We start from the raw sequence: 26,402 nt of genomic DNA on the forward strand, positions 1-26,402 counted from the left end.
TTAGACGTTAGCTGGTAATTAATGACCAAGTGCCAGCGGCTCCTGCAGCCCAGATTGATTTTAAAACCAACGCTAAGCCTCCTGATGGCTCTACTGGGCCAAGGCGGCTCGCCATGCATCATTCACAGGGTACCGTGGGTCTTCTCTAGTCTTTGCTTGTAAGAATTCAACTTTTTATCAAATTATGGATGGATACATAGCAAGAATAATTAGCTCTTTCATGAGTCAGGCGTTATTCCAGTTATATTTCAAATTTATTCTTGTAAAAGAATGGTTTTCTTCTTTTAAAATGCTAACTTTCTTAGTTCCGTTTTATTGCGGTAAAATAACGACACTGAGCGTAAAGTACAGTCGAGATTTTGTACTCACAAATTCACATTTTTGTGTTTTTTGAGAACCTATCCTCCGTTATTTGCTAATAACTCATTTATTTTTGTGATCGGGTCAAAGTCGTGTCTCATGTAAAAATATTTACTTGGCATCTTGGTGCTGGGGTAATATGTCAAAGTGAGGTTGAGCAGGTCGTTGAGTCAGGCCATAGCCCTGTCTTGTAAATTGTTGCTGTGTTGGCATCTTTTGGCAATTTAAGCTTTTTTTGTGTGTTGTGTTTGCAAGGGCACAAGGTGGTGTGTATTTGCTGGTGTTCAAGGTTGCCACCAATGGGATTTTACCTTGCAGGTTTATTGTATCCTTGTCGATCCGAACACGCATTCATGTGATTCCCTTCTGTTTTTTTCTCCCCCTTTCCCGTCATCCCTCTTTCAGTCCTCTTTGGTCAGTTTGTGCTTTTCCAGACATCTCTAAACGATGTGGTGGAGATCTATGACGGGCCTACTCAGCAGAGCACGCTGCTGTCATCTCTCTCCGGGTCCCACTCCGGTAAGGACTGATGGATGAGTATGCTGATGGATGAAAATGTTGCTGCGGCGAGGGCAAGGGGCGTCGGCGTTGGAAACGAATGAAATGTTATCTCGTTCCAGGAGAGTCGCTGCCGCTGAGTTCGGGCAATCAGATCACCGTTAAGTTTACGACCGTGGGGCCGGAAACGGCGAAAGGCTTCCACTTTGTCTACCAAGGTCAGCCTATCAAACCAAGCACTCTGTCAATGATGTGATTTTATGTTTCCCGTAGATTATCGAATCAATCAAAAATAATGTATGGTCTCCTTGTTTTTTTTCCACCAGCCGTGCCCCGGACCAGCTCCACGCAGTGCAGCTCGGTCCCGGAGCCACGGTTTGGACACCGCTTGGGCAACGACTTTGCGGTGGGCTCTCTGGTCCAGTTTGAGTGCAACCCCGGCTACGTGCTGCACGGCTCCACCGGCATACGCTGTGAGAGCGTGCCCGATAACCTGGCACAGTGGAACGACAGTCTGCCCACTTGTATCGGTACATAAGCAGCCCCCCAAAAAAATTCTCTCAAAGTGAAATAAATGAAGACAATTTTTTCTTCTCCTCGTCAGTTCCCTGCGGTGGTGTGTTGAGTTCCCGTCACGGCACCATCCTTTCGCCCGGCTACCCGGAACCGTACGACAACAACCAGAACTGCGTGTGGAAGGTGTCGGTCCCCGAAGGCGCCGGAATCCAAGTAATTCACCTTGCGTATCATTGTCTTAAAAGATGAGCAATCGGGCACGCCGGGGGGAAGATAAGAGATTAATAGGCGGGATGACGGACAGATAGATGGAAGGATAGATGGACGGACAGACCGTAAGCAAGCAAAGGAGCATCCCGGCATGAGCTGATAGCTTCTCACGCAAAACAGATAACGGCTGATTGCGTGGGAAGCCGAAGCACTCTCGAGACAATGCGGAGATAACTGTGCCTTTCACGCGTGACAAATTAGGAGACTTTGTGTCGGGCAGACATGAATTGCATCACATTATTCCACCGTTTTTTTGTTATTATTTATTAATCGTATTTATTTTGGTTATGTGTAAATTGTCAACCTAAATAAATGTCCACTTTTTTATGCATTTTCTCGTAAAATTGTGACTGTGGTGACAAGAGGAAATTTCTGTTCAGGTTCAGGTTGTGAGTTTCGCAACGGAGCACAACTGGGACTCTTTGGATTTCTACGACGGCGCCGACAACCATGCGCCGAGGCTGGGAAGTTACTCTGGTAATAATAATAATCCATCATGCTAATGTTAACCATCACCCTGGTACATTACTTTGATCTTACCTTGTAACAGAATCAGTGGTTATTTTTAATGATGTTGCAATGTTGGCCAATGCCTCCAAAATATGGAGGGGCAGGAAAGACTTCATTAATGAGTGACTGATATTTTCAGTCGGTGGTGAACATCAAGGGTGTTCAATTCATTTTCATCACGTGCCATTTCAATGAAATCATATGACTGTACACATGCGACCGTATCATTATGGATTATTTGTGCATAAAATTGCCCTATTTCTGCCAAATGGACTTTTCTATTAACTTTAGATTCTTTTCATTTGTAGATTTACTTGATCCTTTTGGTATCCTGTTTTCATCTTGCGTTTAATATCGACACCTAACTACCTTTGCAACCTGTGCCAAAAATCTGCCATGGATTTAGCCCATTTTTTTTTCATTTGGCCAATTAAATGTACTGCAATTGTACATCTTTTAATGAAATCCTTCCAAATACTCATTATTTATCGAAAAACTCACACCGTTAATTATGCTGCGTCATCCATTATTTATCGAAGTAGGAAAAAATATCTTTATATATTTATAATGTTCTGTCATGGTAATAAATGAGCTTTCCAGTGGAAAGGGAAAAGGAACAGCAGGGAAGCTAATTAATTTCCCTCAATCGCACCAGCCAATCACATCCATCAGCCCACCAGAAGAATAGCAGCAACAACAAAAAAAGCAGGGAAGCACTAACATTACCCGTCAAACTGCTTGGAAAATATCACAGAGCAATATTAACACGGATACGCGGCGATGACATTTTAGCATTGAGTAGCTTAGTGGAGGTTAGTGTTCCGTAACATGAAAGGACGTCACAAGCAGGAACACGGTGAACTGTGACAGCTCGGCTTCAGACGTTTTCTTATTTTGCAACTAGGTCAGGCCAGCATTTCTGCTTTCAAATAAAACATTGGCATCAGGGAAAAAAGGGATCCCCCTTGCATCTTTCTCCAAAGACAGGTTCTGGGGGGTGCTTTGTTGTGTTTGCTGTCGGATGGTCATCAGTGTGACCAGGTGTCTCTTTCTTCTTTCATTCTTTCTCTCTTTCTGTTTTTTTCCCAGGCACCACCATCCCGCCACTGCTTAACAGCACATCCAACAACCTCTACCTCAGCTTCAGCTCCGACATCAGCGTCTCTGCCGCCGGCTTTCACCTCGAATATACAGGTAACAGCCCATCATGACATAAAGGGGCACAGGCGGAACTGCCCCACCAGATATTTGGAGTTAGATGTTCCTCATCACTCGTGAAAAAAGATCATGACTATCCACCTAAAATGTCTTTTTTTCGCATTTGCACAAAATGGCTTTTCCAGCTATCGGTCTGGAGTCGTGTCCCGAGCCCCAGACTCCAAACTACGGAATAAGACAAGGGGATCGTTTTATGGTGGGCGATGTGGTGCAATTTGCCTGTGAGCACGGATATTCTCTTCAGGTAAGCCAACACTGACTTTTTCTTTCATTTGTCTCACTTCCCTCCCCCCCAGTAGTTCAAATTCATTCTTGTAAAATAGCAGCTTTATTCCCATAAAACAAAGACATCATCCTCATAACTTTACAAGACAAGGAGATTTATTGTAAGTGATGCATTTGTGCACTTCTCCAAGGCTACTCTCTCCAGGTGAGACTCTGCGCTTATTACTGAAGAAAAAGAGAGCACATTAAAAAAAAAAAAAATGTTTTAAAGTGTCTCAGCTCATTCTCTCTTTCATTAATCCCCTCGGCTGCACAAAGCAAAAGTACTTAAAACAGTGAATCAGAGGGAGACGTCACTACGCACACGCCGCAATGAATAATAAATGTCTCTACCTCATCTCTGTGTGAGGGGAAAATGTTCAAATGTCATTAATAAGCTTGGCTATGCTTTCAAACTTCATTTCTTTTTGGTTTCATCGTTGTAGGGAAACGCTCACATCACCTGCATGCCGGGCCCTGTTCGCAGATGGAACTACCCCGTGCCTCTTTGTCTCGGTAGGTATCAACATGTGGCGCCTCTGATATTATATGAATTCCGTACTTCAAATACACGACTGCTTTGTTAGCACAGAGACAAAACACGATGTCGCCCAATTAACATTGGAGTGCTGAGACGATTGTTAGAATGCTTCCTGTTAGCGTTGTTCCAATGTCCGTTTTTTAGCTTTTGAATAATGCAAGCAGGCAGTAGCGGAGCAATGCCCGATGTGATTAGCTCTCAGTGTGAGTGAATTTTAAAGGCTGCGGGGGGAAATAAGTGCTCTTGGTCAGCGTGATTGCCCATGAGCTGCCACTGATGCATCTAAATTGGATGTTTATCTTTGACCTTGCGCTGCAAATTAATTGGATATCGTGGCGCCGCGCTTTTTTAGCGAGTGTGACGAGGAATCTATTAAAGTATGCATTTGCAATGGAAAAAAAAAAAAAAGATGCAAAAAAACCAACTGAAAAGGTCCTTTGTGGTATTATTGTCATTTTGTGTTTTGTTTGTGCATCATGCAGCTCAATGCGGAGGGGCACTGACGGACGTGAGCGGCGTGATCCTCAGCCCCGGTTACCCTGGCAACTACCCCAGTGGATTAGACTGCACTTGGACCGTCAATTTACCTGTTGGTTTCGGTAAGAAACTCTTTGTTCGTGAAGTTACTAGTGTGTGACACGTCAACAAGCAGAGAAATTGTTGCCTTTTAGTGGAAAAAATTAAGTTTACAAATTAGTAGTTCACAGTCTTATTCCAAGTGCACTGACTCGTGGACCTGAAACTGAATCTCAAGGATTTCAGATAAAAGCTTCCCACAATTGTTTTTTCCCCCTAATTTATGCCAGGGTCCCTGTAGTGAATCTGTTTTTTTTGTTTTTCTATAGGAATCCATCTTCAGTTTGTTAACTTTTCTACGGAAGCCATCCACGACTACCTGGAGATCCGCAGCGGTAGTCTGGAGACGGGCTCGGTCATCGACCGCTTCAGCGGTCCGCTCGTTCCAAAAGCTCTGTTCAGCACCACGCACCAGACCAGCTTCTTTTTCCACAGCGACTACTCTCAGAACAAGCCCGGCTTCCACATTACGTTTCAGGGTAAAATGGAACGCCGTCTTATTCACGTCACAGATCACAAAAAATGTTATACGTATATGGATAAAGTCGCAGTTTTACACAAGTAATGTTAAAATGGAATTTGAAAAAGTTGGTAATTTTACAAGAAATTCAAAATCGACATCATTAAAAATGAACTACTGTGAGTCATACATTTGTGCAAATTTACATTTTTAAAAAGACAATAGAGATGCTCAAAACCGCCAACTCGCAAGCACTGTTATTGAAATCAAGCAATTAATTTGACTAACTTCGTTCTGGGGAGCTGACTACAAAATAATCATTTTCATCCCGGGGGATTGAAAATAAAACAGGTCGTGACTTTTCAAGCGCCTGCCCGGAAATTACGCCCATAACGATCTACGTCGGGGGGCATTCAATGATGACTTTTGTGTTTATTCTCGCTTTTTCGACCATTATATGTGTTGAGCTTCTCTTCATTAATGTGCAAATTATTATTTTGTGCCAAATAAAAATGGATGATGTTCAGGTACAAACAAAGTCAAGCTACACTCATATAATTTGTGCTCAACGTTAACTAACTTTGTGCTTTATTTATTTATTTACGTGACAGCTTACCAGCTCCAGAGTTGCCCGGACCCCAGGCCATTTCGTAACGGCATTGTGATCGGCACCGACTTCAGCGTCGGTATGACGGTGTCCTTCGAGTGTCTTCCCGGCTACTCCCTCATCGGGGACGCTTCCCTGACATGTTTGCATGGAATCAGCCGTAACTGGAACCACCCGCTACCTCGTTGTGAAGGTAAATGAAAAAAGATTCACTGAATGGATGATAAGTACATAAAACGCAGTGACAATAATAGCGTAATTAATATCCATTCAATTTTCTTTATCTCACTTTGCAGTGCTACCTGTTTGATATGCACAGCGGTTCCCATTCAAAACCTGACAATTTTTATTAGGACTGCTTAATATGGAGAAGCGCTGCAATAAAAGAGGAAATAACGGCAAATGCAATTAGGGGGGAGCGCGTGTGACCTGTAGCTTTGTTAAGAAAAAAAGATTTATTAGGAAAGGCACTAAAAGGGGTGTTGTGATAAAACTGCAGTTAATTGTGGAGGAGGAATCATATCACTGAGCTATAATAGTCTTATTTTATTAGGACTTTTATCCAAGTAGCGTTGGAGTGGCAATTTTGAGGACTTCTACTTTTACTGTATGTCCCTTAATGTGGATTATTCCCTGTTGTGGTGGTAAAACAACACCAGTAATACAGCTAAAAACCAATAGGGAGCTGCAAAAGCTGAAATAAATATACACGTTGATGAGGTGGAAGGCGGCGCCGCGTGCCTTCAAAACTTTAGGAAAGCGGATTACCCAGCGGTCATAACACTAAAATGTGTGTAATGTTTGCTATTATCGCCCCTAACAGCTCTTTGTGGTGGAAACATCACCTCGCTAAATGGAACTATTTACTCTCCTGGTCACCCCGAGGAATACCCCAACTTCCAGGACTGCGTGTGGAGCGTCAGGGTCCCGCCCGGAAACGGGATCTACATCAACTTTACAGTCCTGAGCACGGAGCCCGTATATGATTACATCACCGTGTGGTAGGTGGCCATTGATCTCTTTTCAACGGGGTCACTTCAGTTAAACATGAGTTACAAAACATTTCGGGAAGGTTCTCGTTAAACATTAGTTACGAAACATTTCGGGAAGGTCTTCATGGAATGTAAAATGTCAGGTCTAAGATGAAAATCCCTGAAAATGATTGACTGCCGTCCCGTCGTGCCCTGCCATTAGCCAGCCCGGGTTTCGATTCAGCCAAATTCCATTTGCTGAAATCCCACATGACACTCGCATCATCACGCCCGCCGCCGCAAAACTGTCTCTCGGCGGGGAGCGCCGTTTGCGTGGCGGGAGTGCCATTTTCCTAGCGGCCCTCATAGGGTTCTGGGCCAGATGCCGCTCGTCGACTTTGACTGCTAATTGGTCTCATACAGGGAGCCATCATATACGTAAGTAGAGTCCTCGCTTCGCAGTATGCGTCCGCACTTTAAAAGGCCGGCTGAGTCGACTCCTAATGTGGATCGTGAGGAAAGGCTTGGTGCCAGTGCCCCCCCGAACCTCGTCACTTGTAATTAGCCTCATCCAGAATCGCTCAAACAGCAGGAGAAGCGGGGATGTCACGATGATGCTTTTTAATCACGGACATTGAGCGCCGTTTGGGTAAATTTCATCCGTGCGGCCTGACAGGAGGTGCTCGCGGTGCACCCGGTCCGCCTGGCGGTTGACGGATGACTTCCCGTCTCCGCGCTGTGCAAACTGAGGCTGAAGAATAATGACCCAACACACCGATGGAGTTTACCCAAAATGGTGCTTGAAACCAAAATGTACAATTCATTCCGTTTTTGGCTTGGGTCCCTGAGATGGTGTCCTGTTATACCAGAAAAACGTCTTCACTAATATTTGCCAGGGCCTGACAGAACAATCCCCCCCCCAAAAAAAGCACATTTTCTTTCAATTTTGTTCTCGTGGAAAAGTCATTTTCCAGCACCCTAAAAATGTATTTCTACATCATAAGTGTAGAAAAATGTTCTGTTTTGAAACTAATGTTTTTATGACATAAAAGCCCCGAGCCAAAAATGGGCAGCATTTTTTGGCATGTGGCATTCTTTTAAACTAACGATGCATTAATGAGCACCAAATGTTCCTGGGACGGCAGCGAAGAAGCCAATTTGGTTTGAACCGCCGAGTCATAGAGAGGAAACAAAAACTGCTCGCTTCCAAGCGAGTTTGTATTTGAAGTTTAGCCTTCAGCTACTGCCAATGTTGCTTTGTGATTTTGATGAAACAAACCTTTTTAACACGGAAGGGAAACAACTATATAATGTCCATGGACCTTGTCTTTGCGTATGTTTTTTGGCGCCGTCCTCACAAGGGCACTTGGTCTTTATCTTTAGAGATGGTGGAGCACTTCCAACATTTGTCTCGTAAATATCATCAAAGCGCTTCAACTCTTGCGTCTTGCCCATTTCCTGGCAACAAATGACCACTTAATGAGCGTAATAACTTATGGCCGGTGTTCTCTCCTCCTACGTTCCATAAAGTCTTTGCAAAACAAGTAGTAGCTGAGTTTTCTGTATTCACTGCAGGGATGGTCCGGACCAATCATCTCCTCACATTGGCCATTTTAGCGGCAACACAGCTCTGGAGTCGGTCTACTCCACCTCCAACATCATCCTCATCAAATTCCACTCGGACTTCTCCGGAGCCGGGTTCTTTGTTTTGAGCTACCACGGTAAGCGATGACTTTGATCTGTTTTGGTGTTGCTTGATGTTGTGGATTATTCAGCTTCGTTCTTTAGGTCACTCGCAGCTGTAGGATGAAACGCTTGAAGCGTAGTTCGACACAGAACAATTTCAAGTAGATCGAAACAAAGTTGTGAAATAAAACCTTGTTCTTCTGAAAGTTTTATATATATATATATATATATATATATATATGCCCGTCCACAATAACTGCGTCTTCCGGTTTCAGTGGGAAATTAGTTGGGCTCCGATTATAGTTGATTACAGGAAACATAATTATACTTCATCAACCCCCTGCATTCGAAATGCCCCTCAATCTTATTTAAGCATACAAAAAAAGCAAATAATGAAGGTCATAAAATAAACATAGCTCGTTGTGAAATAGTAAAAGTATTCTTCTTAACTATACTCAAGTGAAGCTCAAACTACTCTGCCCCTTTTCCAAAGTGCAACCTGACCAGATCTAAAGTTCCCCGAGGTTGTCAAGCTCATGACGACTGGTTTTTCAATCTGAGTAGATTCAGAACAAAAAGCAAGGAGCTCACATCTTCCGTCATTATTAGTTGCTCCCTTTGAAATGAACCTTCAAAACGTCATGAATGTTTTTGTCAGAGCCTACCCACTCCTGGAGCTTGACATCAACATCATGAAAACTCGAGATTCTCTAGCGACCCCCTCCAGGCCTCAGTCATCAAGATCCCAACTAAAATGTGAATCAGTCCATCCACCTTGGCAGTTCTCTCCATAAGAGCTTTCATTGATCCACAACTTTTGCTAGTTTCTGAGAACCGTTGCAACCAAGCCAAGCCCAAAAAGACTATCCGTGTCTCAGCAGCTCCCCCCAAACATTGCACCTCTCTTCATATATATTGTAATTTCCTTTTGGGCAAAAAAACTGGGCCACGAGAGCGAACAATTAGTATTACGAGATACGGTTCTGAAGTGGTGCTTTTGTAGCTGGAGGAGCACATTCAACATCATTTTCAAACTCTCTTGAATTCCATTACATTTATCTCGCTGATAAATATGATGCAGTTATTTTCTTTCCTCCTCAAAAGTTGCCTTCCAGGGTGGAATTTTTAATTAGACGCAATTGTTTCTCATGACTTTCTTGACTCTGTTTACCCTTCCCAGCAGTTTTCCACACCAGCACACGTTCTCAGAAATATACATGACGATCTCGTGACCTCTCCTCGCAGCATATTTGTACAATCTCAGGGGTTTGTTATCGTTGTTCTTCTATGCCAGTGTTGTTTTCTTTTCCTTTTTCATGCAGATGTCGGGCCCTTAATGAATCGTGCTCGTAGGTTGTGGCTGTCGAGAAAAAGAACAGTCCCATCTGTCGGAGGGTTTTGTTTTCTGCGAGCTGCTCGGTGATTGTCTTGTGTATTTGAATGAAAAGTAGGACACTTCTTGTTAGCATCAAGTAGTGAAGGTCCACGTCATTTTGAGGTAAAAAAGAGACAGAAAGTCTGCCATTTTGATTTGAAGCAGCCATTTTAGGGCCAAGTTGGCTATTTTCTGGGATACTTCAAAAACTCACTTGACCAAGAGTGTTGACTGCTACAAAATTCAAACCACATATACAAGACGGATGGCTGATGCTAAATTGCTAATCGCCATCGGGTGTGGGCGGAGCAGGGCCGCCAAGTTTGATGACTCGCCATAAAACGTGAAAACTCTTAACAAGGTCAGCTCAAGACAAGAAGGCAAATGCTTTTGAGATTAGTGAGCTCAATGGCCGCTCTCGGGGAGTGCATGTCTTAATCTCCGTGCTTCGGGTATGCACGAGGGCAGCACGTACTTATCGGCAGGTCTGGTTTCCATCGTCACTTTCATCCTGACTTACAGCCCTGGGCTCGCTCCGTCCCTGCATTTTCTCGCCGTCCCGCTCGCTCGCCGGGTTACAAAGTGATCTATGGTCATGCGGTCTTATCGATTAGAGCCTCTCAGCCCGGTGGCTGTTGCCTTTTATGATTCAAGACAAGCAGTGTATTTGTGTGGCCACTTGGGCTTCTTAGCCGATCTAACCACGCGCACATAAAGAGTTCAATCGGAAGGTTAAGTAAAGCATAAAGCAAAATAAATGGTGCGTTTTAACCTGTACAGTGCCTTCTTCATTCATACACGTTTCCCTCTCTGCTTCCTTTTCCGCTACTGTGTGTCATCCATCTTCCAGCCTACCAATTAAGGGTCTGCCAGCCCCCTCCGGAGGTGCCCAATGCTGACATGCTGATGGAGGACGCCGAGTTGGAGATAGGTGAGCCGTCCGTCTATCCGTCTGGCCGTCTGTCTATTTTCAACGCCTCCAGGCATGTCATTTTGAAGGCGGGCTGCAAACGATACACTCTGAACTCCACGGAAGACAATTTATTTTCAAAGGACACAAATAACTCGCCGGGCCACTGCAGTACGCAAAACAAAGAGAACAATGCCAGGTTTTCATCAGAGAGGATTTGAATAGAAGTGAACTATTGAAAAGGTGCAAATCGCATATCTTTTATCATTCTTGATGTGCAACAAAAATTCATTAACTGTGAGAAATTTAAAGTTAATTACAATTTTGTGTGGAGAAAATAATTCAGTCTTTGGCTTCAGAGTCAGTTCACGAGAGCATATTTGCTGAGGAAATAATTCCAGTAAAACAACCATTCCGTGGCTAGCAAGTTATCAGTTAATGTTCGTGATAAGCAAATAGCTGATGAGACCTATTTTAATTTACTCTTGCCAAAATCCTAACTCGTCAGCAGTCGGCGGGATAGTCATTGATAGTGGCAAAAAGCTAATAATAAAAATTGACATGGGCTTCTTAAAACATTTCTGTGGTATCAAATGATTCTAATATTTGCCTCCTTCACACTTTACGAAAACCTTATAATGCCTTTTAGGTGACATCATTAGGTACAGGTGCCATCCTGGATTCTCATTGGTCGGCAGCGATATTCTCACTTGCCGCTTGGGAGAGCGACTACAGATGGATGCGCCCCCGCCGACATGCCAAGGTCTCCGCTTGTACTTTTTTTTTACAGTAACGCACCTATGAGAACATTTCAAACTACTTTCCTTTGGTCTACAGTTCAATGCCCCGCCCACGATGTGCGATATGACTCGACGGGTGTGATCCTGAGTCCCGGTTGGCCCGAGAGCTATCCCAATCTGCAGATGTGCTCGTGGAGCGTCAGCGTGGAGAAGGGCTACAACGTCACCATCACTTTTGAAAGCTTTCATACGGAGAGAGAGTTTGACGTGCTGGAAATTTTTGATGGTAAAAACGGCAGACACTGCAGTTATGGGCTAAAGTCTTGGGACACCACCCAGAAATTCTATTGCCAATTCCTATCCGCATATGACAGTTTGTTAAGCCCCTCCCCCTCTTCCACACTTTAGGTCCGTCCGTCAATGACCCAACGTTGGCCACGCTGAGCGGCGACTTGCCGACGCCCTTCAACATCACCACCTCCGGGCACCAGTTTTTGGTGCGCTGGTCGTCGGACCACGGCACCAACAAGAGGGGCTTCAGAATCCGCTATGTTGGTGAGTACCAAAGTATGTATCCCAACTTTATTTTACTACTAATTTGCATTATCATATTGCATGGAAAAAAATCATCAAAGAGGCAGACAGAAGGATGAACCGTTTCCAAAGTGAGGGTCAGCTATATGGTCAAACAGTTCCCAAGAGCAATTTTAATGTCACATTTGTCAAATTTGTGCGAGAATCCAGCACAAGTCCTGAAAATATGACAATTAAAAATCACTTCAGCACATAAGCCTCACTTCTGACTGCCTCTCAAGCAGTTGAATACATTGTGTAACAGTCAGTCTTTGTCCAAATGGAGCCTGCTGAGCACAGATGGTGCTGCTTTTTGGACAGTTGGACGAGAACTTTTTGTCCGCCGAGGACCCTTTTCCCATGTAATGGGATTTTATTCAAGGAGTTGGGTTTTTTTTGACAGTGAAGGGCAAAATGATAATAGTCAGACCCGCTTCGTTCGTTTGCCCTCTTGTTCGTGATGAATGACAGAGTCAGAGTCCGGGCAGATGTCTGCGACGTTCTCACTCGGCAGCGGAGTATCATTTCTTGGAACTGAAGTATTTGAAACGTCAGATTTTCAGGTCTTTGTTAGGTAAGCTGTGGTTAGGGTTCACGGTTGGGTGTCATGTTGTGTTTCTATTTCGGGCTGGGGTTGCTGGTAAGGTTTTGTGTTCGTAAGTGAACTTCCCTGTAAATACAAATAAGCTTCCCTCCAGCAGGCTTCGGGCTATGCAACCTGCAGAGAGACTTGAACTCCAGTGCTTCAATTATTTTATCTGGATCTGTTTATGAAGTTAGCTTCCCTTTAGCAAGCTCCAGTGCCCATATAATCCAAATATCTTGTTTAGGTTCGAAATCACTGAGGTGAAGTTGTAATTGCTAACAACTGGCATGTGACAAAAACATGCTGATTAACAACTAATTGTTTAGCTCCATTACTCCTGATAAAGTACATGAAAATAAAACCCGTGTTAAATAAGCCCCAAAGGGACTTATTTAAAGTGCAGCAAGAAACGAGCTGATGGTCCAAGTGGAAGTCTTTGACACAATTTAGCAGTTAGCCTATTAGTGTCGTTGCAGAGTGTCATGGTGTTAATGATAATAAGCTTCTAGGGTGTTAGAAGCTGCTTGCAATGTTTTAATTAACTGCCTTCGTCCTCACCACGTGACGTCAACTGGTGGCTTTTTGGAATTGTTCCGTGCAGCTCTGTACTGCTCCACGCCGGACTCGCCGCTGCACGGCTCCATCTCGTCACAGACCGGCGGCCACGTCAACAGCGTCGTACGCTGGGCGTGCGACCGTGGCTACCGGCTAGTCGGCAACGCCACGGCCACCTGCCGCCGCACGCCGCTCGGCTACCATACCTGGGAATCACCGGTGCCGGCTTGCCAAGGTGTGTATGTGTGTGTCCGTCTGCTTGATAAATTAAAATCTATTGCAGATGAAAGTTAAAACATCTACCTAAAAAATATTAACTCGTCATTGACGGATATAGACCTCAAAGATCCATTTTAACTGCCAGTGAACGAGTTAAAAAACAATGAGAAAATTAAATCCCCCCCCAAACAAACAACAAAGAAAGTAACTTCCATTCTGGATTGAGTAAAATATACATGACTAACGTCGCTCTTCTGAAATGATCGCTTGATCTAGTCGTCCTGTACCATCTGTTTGTATCCCAAGCAAAGAACCCATCAAAGCAGCATGCTTGAAAGACACAAGCGGTGCATTAAGTCCACGTGCGCGTGCATCTTTCTGTCCTCTCCAAGCTGTCTCGTGCGGAGCCCCCAAGGCGCCGACAAACGGCGGCGTTTTAACAGCCGACTACTCGGTGGGAACGCGAGTCTCCTACTTCTGCAACGACGGCTACAGGCTCTCCAGCAAAGAACTGACGTCGGCCATCTGCCAGCCCGACGGGACGTGGAGCAACCACAACAAGATCCCGCGGTGCTCAGGTTGGTGCGACGGAAACCCCCTCGATGGCGTCACCTCGGCACGTCTCCATCCTTCTCTCTCCGTCGCAGTGGTGGTGTGCCCCAGCATCGGCTCTTTCTCCCTGGAGCACGGCCGCTGGAGGATCGTGAACGGCTCGCACTACGAGTACAGGACCCGCATCGTTTTCACCTGCGACCCGGGCTACTACCGTTTAGGACCTGCTCACATCCAGTGCCTCCCCAACGGCGTGTGGAGCTGGAAGAACGAGAGGCCCCATTGTCAGAGTGAGCGCTACCATTCCGTGTCATTGAGTTTTTTGTTCCGGCGCCGATGGCTTATATCTGCCCTTTGTCACCTTTCGTCAGTCATCTCCTGCGGGGAGCTGCCGTCCCCGCCTACCGGCAAGAAAATCGGCACGCAGACGACCTTCGGGGCGACGGGCATCTTCGCCTGCGACGCCGGCTTCATGTTGGTGGGCTCGGCCGTCAGGGAGTGCCTGTCATCCGGTCTTTGGAGCGGAACCGAGTCGCGCTGTTTAGGTACGTGGATGTAAACGCTAATTAGCCCTTCGCGAGAACAGAAAGTTGTTCCTTTCGAGGGCAAGTTTTCTGTTTCTCGGCTGTCTAATGAGGACAGGTGTTAAAGGTAGTCGAGGTGACCCCCAGTCCACCTTCATCTGCTCCTACAGCTGCTTTCTTCTGGCCTTGACCTTGCAAGTAAACCATTTTTTTTTTAGTAAAGAAAAAAAAGTGCCAGGCACTGACAGATGTTATGGCTGTTAGGTGCCACATGAACAGCATTTACATTCAATTCCAGTTTGCTTTTTTCTCCCCACTACGAAAAAGCCTTAGATAAAGATAAATACAAAGAAAAAAAGAAATTGAATTTACCTCGAAGGAAAGCGCTCCCTTGTCCTTGGTGGTTTACGCTCATATGCCTACTCCGAGAAGCGAAGGGAAGAAAAAAAAACACTTGAAAGTGTTTTACGTGATTTGACTCTGGATGAAATGTTTATTTGCGGATTAGAGACGGTGTTCAAGCCAAGTTGACATTTGCTTGACTTCTAATGACTTTCCAAGATTATTTCACAAACTTTGTGGCGCACCAGTGTTGCAAATTGCAATTTTTCCAATTCTCTTTTGGGTTTTTTTCCTTGCTGCCTTCCTAGCCCTCTGGTTTTTAGTCCTGATCAAAACACATTACAACTGATTTCTTGCTATATCAAACTGGTATTACATTTTTAATTTCACAGAACCCAGAGACGTGCATGAATCAGTTTGGCAATGTAAATGAGTCATAACTGAGTAAATAAACTAGGGCTTTAATACTCGACGCAGTACAATATTGTGCAGCCCCTCCGATGCCCCCCTGACAGAAGTGGTGCTAATAAACAAAATGCTAATTGCAAATTACATGAATATACTGTAGTGGTAGCGAGTTGTACAGTTCTTATACATTAAACGTTTGGGAAAAGCAAGGCAATGCGATTGTTTGATGGCATGCTTCATATTTAGCACTCCAGGTGGCAAACACAGAATCGATTATCATAGCGAACGAGTGTCAAATAAAACCGATGCCGTTCGTGTCGCAATCATCAAATACGACCGTGAGGAAATTCTTTGTCAACAATGCATTTCATCATCTTTCATTAGCTGCCCCGATGGAATGGAATGTGAACGCCGGAGTTGAAAAGGGCGAGAAGCCCAAACCCAATTAGGCAACCCATCTTCAAAAGAACATGTGCGCCTCCTTTTTTTTTTCCCCCTTGATCTGGAATCAACACAAAAAATCCACTGGAAATACTTGCGGGCCAATTGACCATCTGAGCCTTTTTAAACTGATAAATATTGAAAGGTTTTGCTAATAAGGGCGAATAAATGACATATGAAAAGCGAATGTTGGTTCCATAAGGCGGCCCGAAATCTCGGTTCCCTGCCGTCCTGGCAAATAGGCCTTGAATTTAGCTGAGCTTTTACCCAGCATGTATGTTTCTTCTGTTTTTATGTCGCAGCCGGGCACTGCGGCATCCCCGAGGGTATCGTCAACGGTCAAGTGATCGGGGAGAACTTTGGTTACCGCGACACGGTGGTCTACCAGTGTCTTCCCGGCTTCCGGCTGATCGGCTCATCGGTTCGGATCTGTCTCCAGGACAACCAGTGGTCTGGCCAGCTTCCCATCTGCATACGTAAGTGGAAAAGAAACAAATGATAAAGCTCATCAAAAGCCTCCGAGGCTGTGTCTCCATGACAACCTTTTGAGCCAAATGGCCGACGAGCTCTCGAGACAGCACACGCCTATGTATACATGGCGCTCCATGCACCACAACATCAAGTATGTTTTGTCATCGGAATTATTTAAATTCAGCAAGCAACGTCCTGTTTATTTCTCCAATTGCAAACAGACTTCAGTTAAGCAGCTATGTCGCCCTGTATGGCTTTTCAAATTGAGGGCGGTCAGCAGGCCACAACTTCAGGGTCCTCAAAGTAGTCTGTAATCAATTATGTTTATTATTTTAATGATGCAAAAACATTTCCAAAAAGTCGCACATGATAGGGTCACTCTGGGCTTCCACGTTTTTGGGAGACCTGCTGCAACTTTAAAAAAAAATAATGATAATAACCCAAAAGCAATCTTTTTTTATTTTTTATTTTGGAATGTGAATTTGTTCTTCGTGAAACATTTTATTGTGCTTGTTAATGCAAGAATTCTCAAGGCCCAAAAATTGTTTTGCAGGCAAATGATCTTTTAATTATAGAGATCAGTGGGGCACACACACACACACATACACACATTTGTACTTGTGTGTCTGATGGAGTTAGATTAAATTTGTATGCACAAACTTTTGATTCTCTCCGATGAATTAAAAAACACACACACACACACATCGCATTCTCTCCCGTCCTCTCTCGTCAGCATTCCACGCTCGTTTCCTTCCTCATGCCATCATCCCCCTCCGCTTCCTCTCTCCTCCGACTGTCTCCTCATGCGAACGTCAAAAATAGCCTCGTCAGCGCGGAAACTTTTTAAGCAGCCCTATTGAATCAAGCTAAGGGATGAATAATTACCACGCCAAACAACACAACACTCAAAACCAACACCTGGGGGGTTGTCGAGGGACGATATTTCTTAAAATGACACCCTTGAATTGCCCGTGAGACCCTTTGCCATCGTCTACTGATGAAGGGGATGAATGTCTATGAATCATATGTGAGCCTATTCTTTCTTTTTTTTTTTATGCTCTTCCAGACATCCGTACCTCAAGCCGCCCAATTTGTTTTTCTCGCCAAGGAATCAATCACGTAATCAAAGGAGAAAATGCTTAATGAAAAGCTCCAACATTTATAGCATGCTTCTGAATCACCACCATGTCTCCATAACAACTAAACTTGCTGCTTAGTCGTTTGCTTTATTTGGACCTCCTTAAGTAGGATATATTGAATCTATTCTGCTCTAGCACATTTCTCAACTTTTTTAGGGATTTTCTATTTTGGTGTAAGTTTTGTTGTCCCCATCCTTTCAGCCATCAGCTGCGGCCACCCAGGCAGCCCTATCTACGGCCGCACGGTGGGCAACGGCTTCAACCTCAACGACGTGGTCAGCTTCGTGTGCAACCGGGGCTACGAGATGGAGGGGCCGGCCCGCGCCCACTGCCAGGCCAACCGACAGTGGAGCCACCCGCCCCCAACGTGTAAAGGTGGGGAGAAAAGTTGAGTGTATTCAACCCTAACTGTACGTATGACCAATCATTTGGGATAAACCATTGCTTATCATATCACCCTGACCTGTCAAATTATGTTTATGAGAATGAGATGGCATCTTGACAACAATGAATAGTTTGGCAGATTGTTGAATGCCACTCCCAAACTCATTTGATCAGACCACTTGCAAAAGCCCACAGATAGGCTCATAAAACTAGCATTGACATTGCAGTGTTGTAACTCTTTAAGCAATGGACATTTGAACACACACATTGTAAACCAAAACAAAGAAATAATCAATAGAAAATGGAAAAAGTTCTGTAAAGCGGACGAGAAGTGAGCCTGTCAGGTTAATGCCAAATAACACATGCTTTTGTCTGCGTTTGTGTCCGTAGTGGTCAACTGTTCGGACCCCGGCATCCCGGCCAACTCCATCCGCCAAAGCAAAATCGAGCATGGCAACTTCACCTTCGGCACGGTGGTGTTCTACGACTGCAACCCCGGCTACTATTTGTTCGGTTCGCCTGTGTTGAGCTGTCAGCCCACCGGACAATGGGACAAGCCGCTGCCGGAATGCATCGGTGAGAAACGCACAATTCAGTCAAGGCTGAGGAAATGGAACAATCATCACTCCAAGTTTTTCTCATATAAAATATTTTCACTATGAATAATTTAACCTTACTTGAATCAGTTTGACATTTTTTTTTAGGAATTCAAACCCCTCATGAAAACAGGTGATGTTCTAAACCCTGCTCTGTTGTTTTTTTTTATCACTCGACATCAAAATGAACACAACTCATGTAAATTTATTGCCTTTGCGTCAGTTTTTGGATGGAAAAAAGCCAAAGCGGTGACACTTGCCATCATTGAAATGTTATCCTCGTGTCCTGCAGCCATCTTTTTCCTTTTAAGCTCCATCAATCAGCTCCTTTACAGCCCTCCTCCCTCCCTCTCTCTCGTCCCAGTTGTTGACTGCGGGCACCCCGGCTCCCCCCCAAACGGCGTGCTGAACGGAGATAAGTTTACGTTTGGTTCGACGGTTCGATACTCCTGTCTGGGGGGCAGGCAGCTAAAGGGGGAGTCGTCCAGGATGTGTCAGCTCAACGGGATGTGGAGCGCCCCCATGCCCTTCTGCTCTGGTAAATTAAGAAAAGCACGCATCGGATCAATAGATGGAAAGGATGTATATGGATGCACTTATTAAAAACACACTTAAACTGATGAAATTGCATTTTTAAGGTATTGCTTAGCACATGTCAGATGATCATATCACTTTGAGTTAGCCCAAAGAAGACTCTCTGGCTATCACAGTTCTCCACATAAGAGGCTTAGTGTGCTTGCTTCAAGCACTTTGTCACTTCCAGTTGTGGTAATTTTATGTAACAAAGGTCTGCTGGCTTAAGGCTAACATGGAATGTGACAGGAAAATGGAAGTGAGCTTAGATGTAACATTTTTGAAGCCACGTGGAACATCAACACAGACATACATCTTCAAGTATTTCTCCTTTCACCCCAAACTATGATCACATTATTGGGAAATATAAAAAGTTGATTTTTGCAATTTGTTTTGTTCATTGTGTCCTTAAGAAGCCTTTGAAATGAAATGTTTGGCCTTGATTGAAGCTAAAATAATAACAGGTTGGAGGTGGCTGATAAGTAAAAATATGTCGGCTTTTAATTAAGCTCAAAAGGCACTTTTCAGGGCTAGACTCCATCACATTCATTTTTGCCGCTTTTTCAGTCAGCCTGAATTTCTATTCACACGCAATACTACTTAATGCACTTGCATAATGGATGAACTTGGCAGTATCGCTCGTAAAGCAAACAAAAATGCACTCAAGGAAAAAAAAAAAACTATGTTGGAATGCAAATCATATCTTTGGCCCTGATAATGACGAATGTAATTTGGCCCCTGGAGTTCCCTGACTGATTTTGCTTCCATTTAATGGAATTAATGGACAATTTCTCATTGGCTGGTCTGCATGCTGACTGATTTTGTCATTGACTAATGATAAACAACAACATGGATGGAAAATTTGAGCTGATTTTTTTCTTAATTTAATGTAGTCATTGGAGGACATGATGCCGTCTTTCTATACAAGGTAGCCACAGAGTTGAACTTGGGTTGAGATGGCCAACTGGCTTCGTTAGCTCAAATCAACTGGGTGAGGTCAATATGTGAATACTAAGTCACGTGATAAAGCAACAGCAGCAAGAAAGTAACATTTGTCATTTAAATTGCGTGCGTGTCTGTGTGATACATTTATGTGTATGCCTAAAAGCATCCAAGCACATTTGTCAGGCAGAGTTTGCTGACCGTGCAGTACTCCAAGGACAAAGCAAAGATCACACACTCATGCACACACACACACACACACACACACACACACACACACACACACACACACACAAGCAAACTTCAGCCTCAATTTAAGTACATGAACGCACGCACACACTTGATGCATATATTTTTTTAAATGTTATATTTGAATATGACACATGATTGATTTCCCCCCGGCCAGGTGACATAGCTGGTTCCTGCGGCGATCCGGGCATCCCGTCCCACGGGTCGAGGGAACAGACAGATTTCCGTATCCGCTCCAAGGTGTTCTTCAGCTGCACGGAGGGCTACCAACTGATCGGCTCGGCCGAAAGGATGTGTTTCCCCAATGGGACTTGGTCGGGAACGCAGCCCTTCTGTAAACGTAAGAGGAGGAAAATAGAAGGCATAAAACTGGGGATAATCCTTCCTTTCTTTATTTTCCAGCCATCCAGTGCGGTAATCCCGGTACTCCCAGTAACGGCAGAGTGTTTCGATTGGATGGGACCACCTTCTCCCACTCGGTCATCTACTCCTGCATGGATGACTACCTGCTCTCTGGCGCCACCACCAGGCTCTGTCTGGCCAATGGGACTTGGTCAGGAACGCAGCCCAACTGTACCAGTAAGAAATTGGATATGTATATTATTCTGTGTTTATATGAATGAATGGCTATTTAAAAATTCACCCATTCACAAATATGGACCCAAAGAGTTGTCTAATATTTAAGTATTGCTTTGGCGCCATCTTGTGGTATATTGGTGCCATGTTGAAGTGAGGTTAGGAGCTTTATTTACACACTTGGAATAATGAATAAATAAAGAGGAAATATGGGGGTTTTTTTGTTTTGTTTTTTTTTAAATCGCAGTAGAAATGAAAAGGAAAACACACAGCAAATCAAAACATGAATAAAAAGTTAAATGTCTCCTGCAACAGAAGAGAATGCTCAATTGCTAAATGAGCTTTCCCGCTGTTCTTGTTTTGTTCCTGCCTCGTCATTGAAAGTGAAAGGTGCCTTGAGGTTAAATAGCAAGTTTTATGTGTTGCTAAAAGGAAATATTTACTTTTTCTTTGCAGTCCTGCCAAGCTGCTGATGTGTGATCATTAGGCTTCCTCCCACTTCCCAACCACACTTTAAATTATTCCCGTCTCTGAGTAATGGAACGCTTCTCGGTTTTTCCGTGTCGCTGCCATGCACGTTGAAGAATGACGCGTGCAGCTATGATCTGTGTTTACTTAAGCAAATAGTTGCTTAATGAACTTGAGAAGAGCAAACGTCAGAAAACCTTAATTACGAAGAAGACATGTTAACATGGGTGGGAAAAGATGTCGAGATGTATTGAAGAGCTGGAAGTCAAACATTAATATGGATCTAGGTGGAAAACACATTCAACATGGCCACAAAATCATCAAATCATTTTGAGGGGGAAAAAAAAAAAAGTTTGCGATGTCAAGTTTTGAGAGTGATATTAAAGTGACTCATCAAATCACTTTTTCTTAAAAATTAATTTCTTAAATTTAGTAAAACTTTATGAGGACTTCAACGGCCTCTGATAGAACAAAAGGTTCCCTACGCCCGAGTTACAGGAAGAAGATGACAGGACATCTATTAATAGTCATGTACGCATGCAGTGGCAGCTTTCGAGGAATTCCAAATAGCTATTAGGCTATGAAGGACAGGACTTTATAGGTACAGTCAAGGGAATGCTAATGTGATTCCAAAGGGAGACCTAAGACAACCTCGGCCGCTCCCAGGTGTCACTTCATTTGAAACCACTAAAGGAAATGAGACACATGCTAATACGGGTGGACTTAACGGACAAGGCCCTAACCCGACCCGTGCTCCGAAAACTAATCGTAAGCCCAATCGTTTATTTTTTTTTTTTTTTTGCAATTTCAAAGTGATCAACTGCGGTGATCCCGGAGTTCCGGCGAACGGCCTTCGCTACGGCGAAGACTTCACCATCGGCCAGAACGCGACCCTCCAGTGCCAACCCGGCTACAGGATGGAGGAGGACGGCTCGCCCGTCAGGATGTGTACTCAAAACGGGACGTGGAGCGGGAACATGCCCATATGCACAGGTACCGGGTGCAATGTCACCACATTTGGCCAACTAACTTATCGCCGTATCGTGATGCAATTGATCTCCTCCCCGTCTAGCGGTGACGTGTCCGACTCCCCCCGCCGTCAGCAACGGGGTCCTGCAGGGTAGCGACTTTGAGTGGGGCAGCAGCGTGAGCTACAGTTGCTCGCCGGGCTACGAACTGTCCTTCCCGGCCGTGCTCACCTGCGTGGCCAACGGGAGCTGGAGCGGGATGCTGCCGCAGTGTCTGCGTAAGGCCGCCACGCGTTTGGCTGTCCGTGCAAAATCAACACTGTCTTTTTTGTCTTTATTTGTTTGTTTAGCCAAGTTTTGCGGCGACCCCGGGACCCCAGCCAGCGGTTCTCGAGAGGGTCGGAGTTTCATCTACCAATCAGAAGTGACCTTCTCCTGCTCCCCGCCGCTCCTTCTGGTCGGCACGGCAACCAGGCTCTGCCAAAGTGACGGCAGCTGGAGCGGTACACAGCCCCGCTGTATCGGTACGAATTATGCTTTGTGTTCATGCAAAACTTTTGGGACGCTTAAAGGGACAGAAGTTTGCTTTGCTATTGTTTTGAATATATATATATTCAGGTGGCTTCCAAATGACTGTGTGGGTTTGTCACACATTATTTATGTTTGGCTGCGGATGGCTTATTCCCATTTATTTGTCGCTCAGTGGGGAGCCGTCGGCTATCGCGGATAACGCCGCCGTCTCATGTCCCTCTGCCTTAACGATCAGGGCAATTAAGGGCCCACCCACGTGTAACATTTTGCAGGCTTTTGCTCCCGGTTAAGCCGGCCGCTGCTCATCAAAGCGCAAGTCACACAGACGCATCAAGAATAATAATGACGGAGCACCAGACAGACATGTTGTAAATGATAAAAGACGAGTCACTGCTCTGATTTTCTATAAATAGGGACGTATAGCGCCTTCTTTTTTTTCTTTTTTTGCACATTGAGGAGTTATAATGTTTCAGATGAAGTTGGAATCAGTCGAGGTTGTTGTTAGCGTAGCTTTCGCTGCCCCGGGTCATAGACTTGAGTAGGTTTTTTTAACAACCTAAGTATTACTTTGGCACCCTCTTGTGGAATCTTGGTGCCAAGTTGACATGAGGTTGCTCGCCAGTTGGCCAGATGTGGAGCTCACGACCGAGCTAAAGTCTTTCTCCCTCTCTCTCTTCCTCTCGCCAGTCACTAAAAATTATCACGACATTAAAGGGGTTGAATTAATTTGTGGCTGCAGGCTGAAATGAGGTCTAGTGAGGTACACGTGAAAAAGTGAAAGGCCTCTGCTATTCAGTCAAAGGCTAAACACATGCCGTGCTTGGCCCGCCACTCTGCACACGGGCGTGATTTGCGAGTAGGTGCTTCAGCGTCAAGTACGCCCTGACTCATTATGCTGGAGTGTTGCTTTATACACATCCCACTCACTTAGGTGACTCCAAGTAGAATGGTGGGACAACTTGATCAAATCTCAACACATGCTCACACATAAAACAGACAGACTTCAGAATAAAAGTAGGAAAAACTCAAGGGGATAATGGTGAGATTTGATTTTTGGTCAGTGTGAGAGTTGACTTGAATTTTTTTGTGGACCATTCGAGTTTTTCCAGTGGATGCGAGAGATGATTTGTTGAGTGCGACGTGTTTTTGATGAGTAAGAGGGGTTTTTTTTGGTTCTTTTGTGTAAGAGGCTTTTGGATGAGTGTGGCAGGTAAATGTTATTTTGAGCATGTAAGGTAACTCATCGCCACCTCCTCTTGCCGTTTGGCTTTGCGACGAAACTCTGCTGCTCCCTGCCGGCGTGCCGGTATGCAGCAGCCCCTGTTGCCATGACAACAGAGGACCGGCGGAGAAGACCGAGGGCGTAACACTTGTGCTCCTTCTTTGCAGAGCCGACCAAGACAAGCTGTGATAACCCGGGAACACCCAGATACGGATCCCTCAACCGCACTTTTGGATTCAAGGTAATACAATGTTTTCAGACACAAACACATTGATAAATATAACAAAAGAGAATGAAACTGTGTCTATTCAAGCATCAGAATGTAGATGAAAGTTTTGTGTTTTGCCTGTCCCAGGTGGGCAGCGTGGTGTCTTTCCAGTGCCAGCCGGGTCACCTGATCCAAGGCTCCTCCTCCAGAACCTGCCAGCCCGACCTGAGATGGAGCGGGACGCAACCAGAGTGTATCCGTAAGAGTCCCATTCATCCCCTCCATCTTTTTTTTGTTTTCGTTTTTCTTACTCTTCCTCCCGGCTGTCACCTTGCTGCAGCACACGCATGCAAGCAGCCCGAGAGCGTGCTCCACGTGGACGTGGTGGGCATGGACCTGGCGGGTTTTGGCTACACTCTGGTGTACAGCTGCCAACCGGGCTACTTCCTCGCCGGGGGTTCCGAGCACCGGGTCTGCAAGAGTGACGGCACCTGGACCGGAAAGATGCCGATATGTCGCGGTAAAAAAACACTTGAAGTTAAAATATGAAGAAAAACAAACAAACATGTAAATCAACTGAATGATTGATATTTTTAAATTAGAATACATTAGGAAAAAAAAAACCCATCAGCCACGGATTCGCTTTGTGTGGCCTGGCCTGCAGATATTCCCCCCAAAGGCTTGATGAGCAATTAGCTCCAATCACATGACCAGCACTGAATTCTGATTTTGTGCCACTTGACACATTAAGCCCACATCTGGCACAAGACCACATTTTCTAGCAATTTCCATGTCGTCAGCGGGCGCCAAATGTGTATTCATGTGCTTTGTGTGCTTGCAGCTGGAGAGAAAAAGAAAACCGTGAAACCAGCAACGGGAACGCCGAGCCCCAAACTCAACGGTTAGTCTTGATTCCTTTTTTGCAGTCGCATCGCGGCATGCGCACAGCCCGCAGCCGAGCGTGACCGCCGCTCTCTTGTCCGCCGTCCATGTTTGTGATATTAATTTCTCCAAAGGTCACTATTTTGGCGAGGCGCTAAAGGCTTTTGAATGTGAAGTTGCAGCTGTAACAAATGTTCCCGTTTAGCGCCAAGTGCTGGCGACGTCTGCCGCATAATAAGTGACTATTTACATCTCCACTACATCAAAGTGCATTTCATAGGGTTCACGCGGGGCCGCATTTTACTATGTTGCAGCTACAGAGCACCAATATATGAGCAAAATAAAATCTACCTATCTACTTGAGGCTGCCTGAATTTTATTGATCAATCTATACTGAACTCAACTTTATTTATCGAGCATTTGAAAGCAACCCGAAACAAAGTGCTGTACTGTATTGAGCATCATAGCGCATCTTTTAACCTTTTTTTTTTTTCTCCCGCAGTCCCCGACGACGTTTTTGCCCCCAACTACGTCTGGAAGGGCTCGTACAATTACAGGGGTAGGAAGCAGCCCATGACGCTGAGCATCACCAGCTTCAACGCCAGCACGGGCAGAGTCAACGTCACCCTGAGCAACGGCAACATGGAGCTGCTGCTATCAGGCATCGTTGGATATATGATATATTTGATGAGCTTTTATTTGCCTTTTTTTTTTTCTTCATCTTGTCATTTCTTCTATTCCTCCTCCAGGTCTTTATAAGACCGCCGAAGCACGTCTGCTGTTGCTGATGTACCACGTCAACTACGTGCAGCAGGGAAATCAGCTGAAAGACTCCAGCATTTCTCCCGCCAAGATCATAGAAGACTCGTGGACCATGGACGGATTTGTAAGAACCCACGCGATCGTAGCCGAACAATTCATCGATTATCGTCGATTAATCGGTGCAACTTTGGTTGTTTCAACTGTGACGATACCAGAAACTGCAACAACTCGTGATCCCAAAGCCAAGAATAAATTCAACATTGTGAACATGATCTTTAGTGTGCATTTTCTCCAATTTGATTTATTTACCGTCAAAGGTGTCGGCCGAACCCGACGGGTCCAGTTACGTGTTCCAGGGCTTCATTCAGGGAAAAGACTACGGACAGTTTGGACTCCAGCGACTTGGTGGTAGTTTTGGCCAAATGTCTCGATGTTGACGATGATGATGATGGTCAAGGCTAACTCCCCGCCTGCTTTTCAGGGCTGAACATGTCGGAGAGTCAGAATTCACATCCGCCTCAGCTGGGCACCAACAGCAGCTCGGTGGCCATCGCCATCCTGGTGCCTTTCTTTGCGCTCATCTTCACAGGATTCGGCTTCTATCTTTACAAACAAAGGTTTGTACGAGTGCATGGATTTGTACGTGCCTGGCTTTTGCAAAAAATACATCGTCTTGCAACAAGCTTTCCGACCGTGGCTGAAATGTTCCTGGCATCTTTGGGTATCGAG

The 26,402-nt window shown here is 44.9% G+C and overlaps 1 protein-coding gene across 7 annotated transcripts in view; it reads left to right on the top strand.

The window, feature by feature from the left end:
- The window catches only part of csmd3b (CUB and Sushi multiple domains 3b), a 180,343-nt gene that overhangs the window by 152,320 nt on the left and 1,621 nt on the right, over positions 1-26,402 (top strand). For 3 of the 7 annotated variants that reach the window (XM_085900612.1, XM_085900613.1, XM_085900614.1), the window contains 38 exons: positions 766-879; positions 981-1,076; positions 1,185-1,388; positions 1,463-1,587; positions 2,025-2,121; positions 3,244-3,348; positions 3,498-3,616; positions 4,083-4,152; positions 4,660-4,776; positions 5,023-5,232; positions 5,825-6,013; positions 6,644-6,821; positions 8,367-8,512; positions 10,703-10,783; positions 11,412-11,525; positions 11,600-11,788; positions 11,911-12,069; positions 13,263-13,451; positions 13,828-14,013; positions 14,083-14,277; positions 14,359-14,532; positions 16,005-16,178; positions 17,514-17,699; positions 18,087-18,272; positions 18,657-18,830; positions 20,214-20,396; positions 20,459-20,635; positions 21,914-22,093; positions 22,173-22,346; positions 22,419-22,592; positions 23,989-24,062; positions 24,177-24,288; positions 24,370-24,549; positions 24,871-24,930; positions 25,414-25,572; positions 25,661-25,797; positions 25,991-26,081; positions 26,155-26,290. In XM_085900612.1, coding sequence (XP_085756738.1) covers positions 766-879; positions 981-1,076; positions 1,185-1,388; positions 1,463-1,587; positions 2,025-2,121; positions 3,244-3,348; positions 3,498-3,616; positions 4,083-4,152; positions 4,660-4,776; positions 5,023-5,232; positions 5,825-6,013; positions 6,644-6,821; positions 8,367-8,512; positions 10,703-10,783; positions 11,412-11,525; positions 11,600-11,788; positions 11,911-12,069; positions 13,263-13,451; positions 13,828-14,013; positions 14,083-14,277; positions 14,359-14,532; positions 16,005-16,178; positions 17,514-17,699; positions 18,087-18,272; positions 18,657-18,830; positions 20,214-20,396; positions 20,459-20,635; positions 21,914-22,093; positions 22,173-22,346; positions 22,419-22,592; positions 23,989-24,062; positions 24,177-24,288; positions 24,370-24,549; positions 24,871-24,930; positions 25,414-25,572; positions 25,661-25,797; positions 25,991-26,081; positions 26,155-26,290 — 5,614 coding nt within the window. The remainder of the gene's footprint in view (positions 1-765; positions 880-980; positions 1,077-1,184; positions 1,389-1,462; positions 1,588-2,024; positions 2,122-3,243; positions 3,349-3,497; positions 3,617-4,082; positions 4,153-4,659; positions 4,777-5,022; positions 5,233-5,824; positions 6,014-6,643; positions 6,822-8,366; positions 8,513-10,702; positions 10,784-11,411; positions 11,526-11,599; positions 11,789-11,910; positions 12,070-13,262; positions 13,452-13,827; positions 14,014-14,082; positions 14,278-14,358; positions 14,533-16,004; positions 16,179-17,513; positions 17,700-18,086; positions 18,273-18,656; positions 18,831-20,213; positions 20,397-20,458; positions 20,636-21,913; positions 22,094-22,172; positions 22,347-22,418; positions 22,593-23,988; positions 24,063-24,176; positions 24,289-24,369; positions 24,550-24,870; positions 24,931-25,413; positions 25,573-25,660; positions 25,798-25,990; positions 26,082-26,154; positions 26,291-26,402) is intronic. The other 4 variants (XM_085900608.1, XM_085900609.1, XM_085900610.1 and 1 more) reach the window with 4 other exon arrangements.

Source organism: Syngnathus leptorhynchus, chromosome 20, assembly GCF_054491065.1.
Source record: "Syngnathus leptorhynchus isolate UIUO chromosome 20, UIUO_Slep, whole genome shotgun sequence".
NCBI lineage: Eukaryota > Metazoa > Chordata > Actinopteri > Syngnathiformes > Syngnathidae > Syngnathus > Syngnathus leptorhynchus.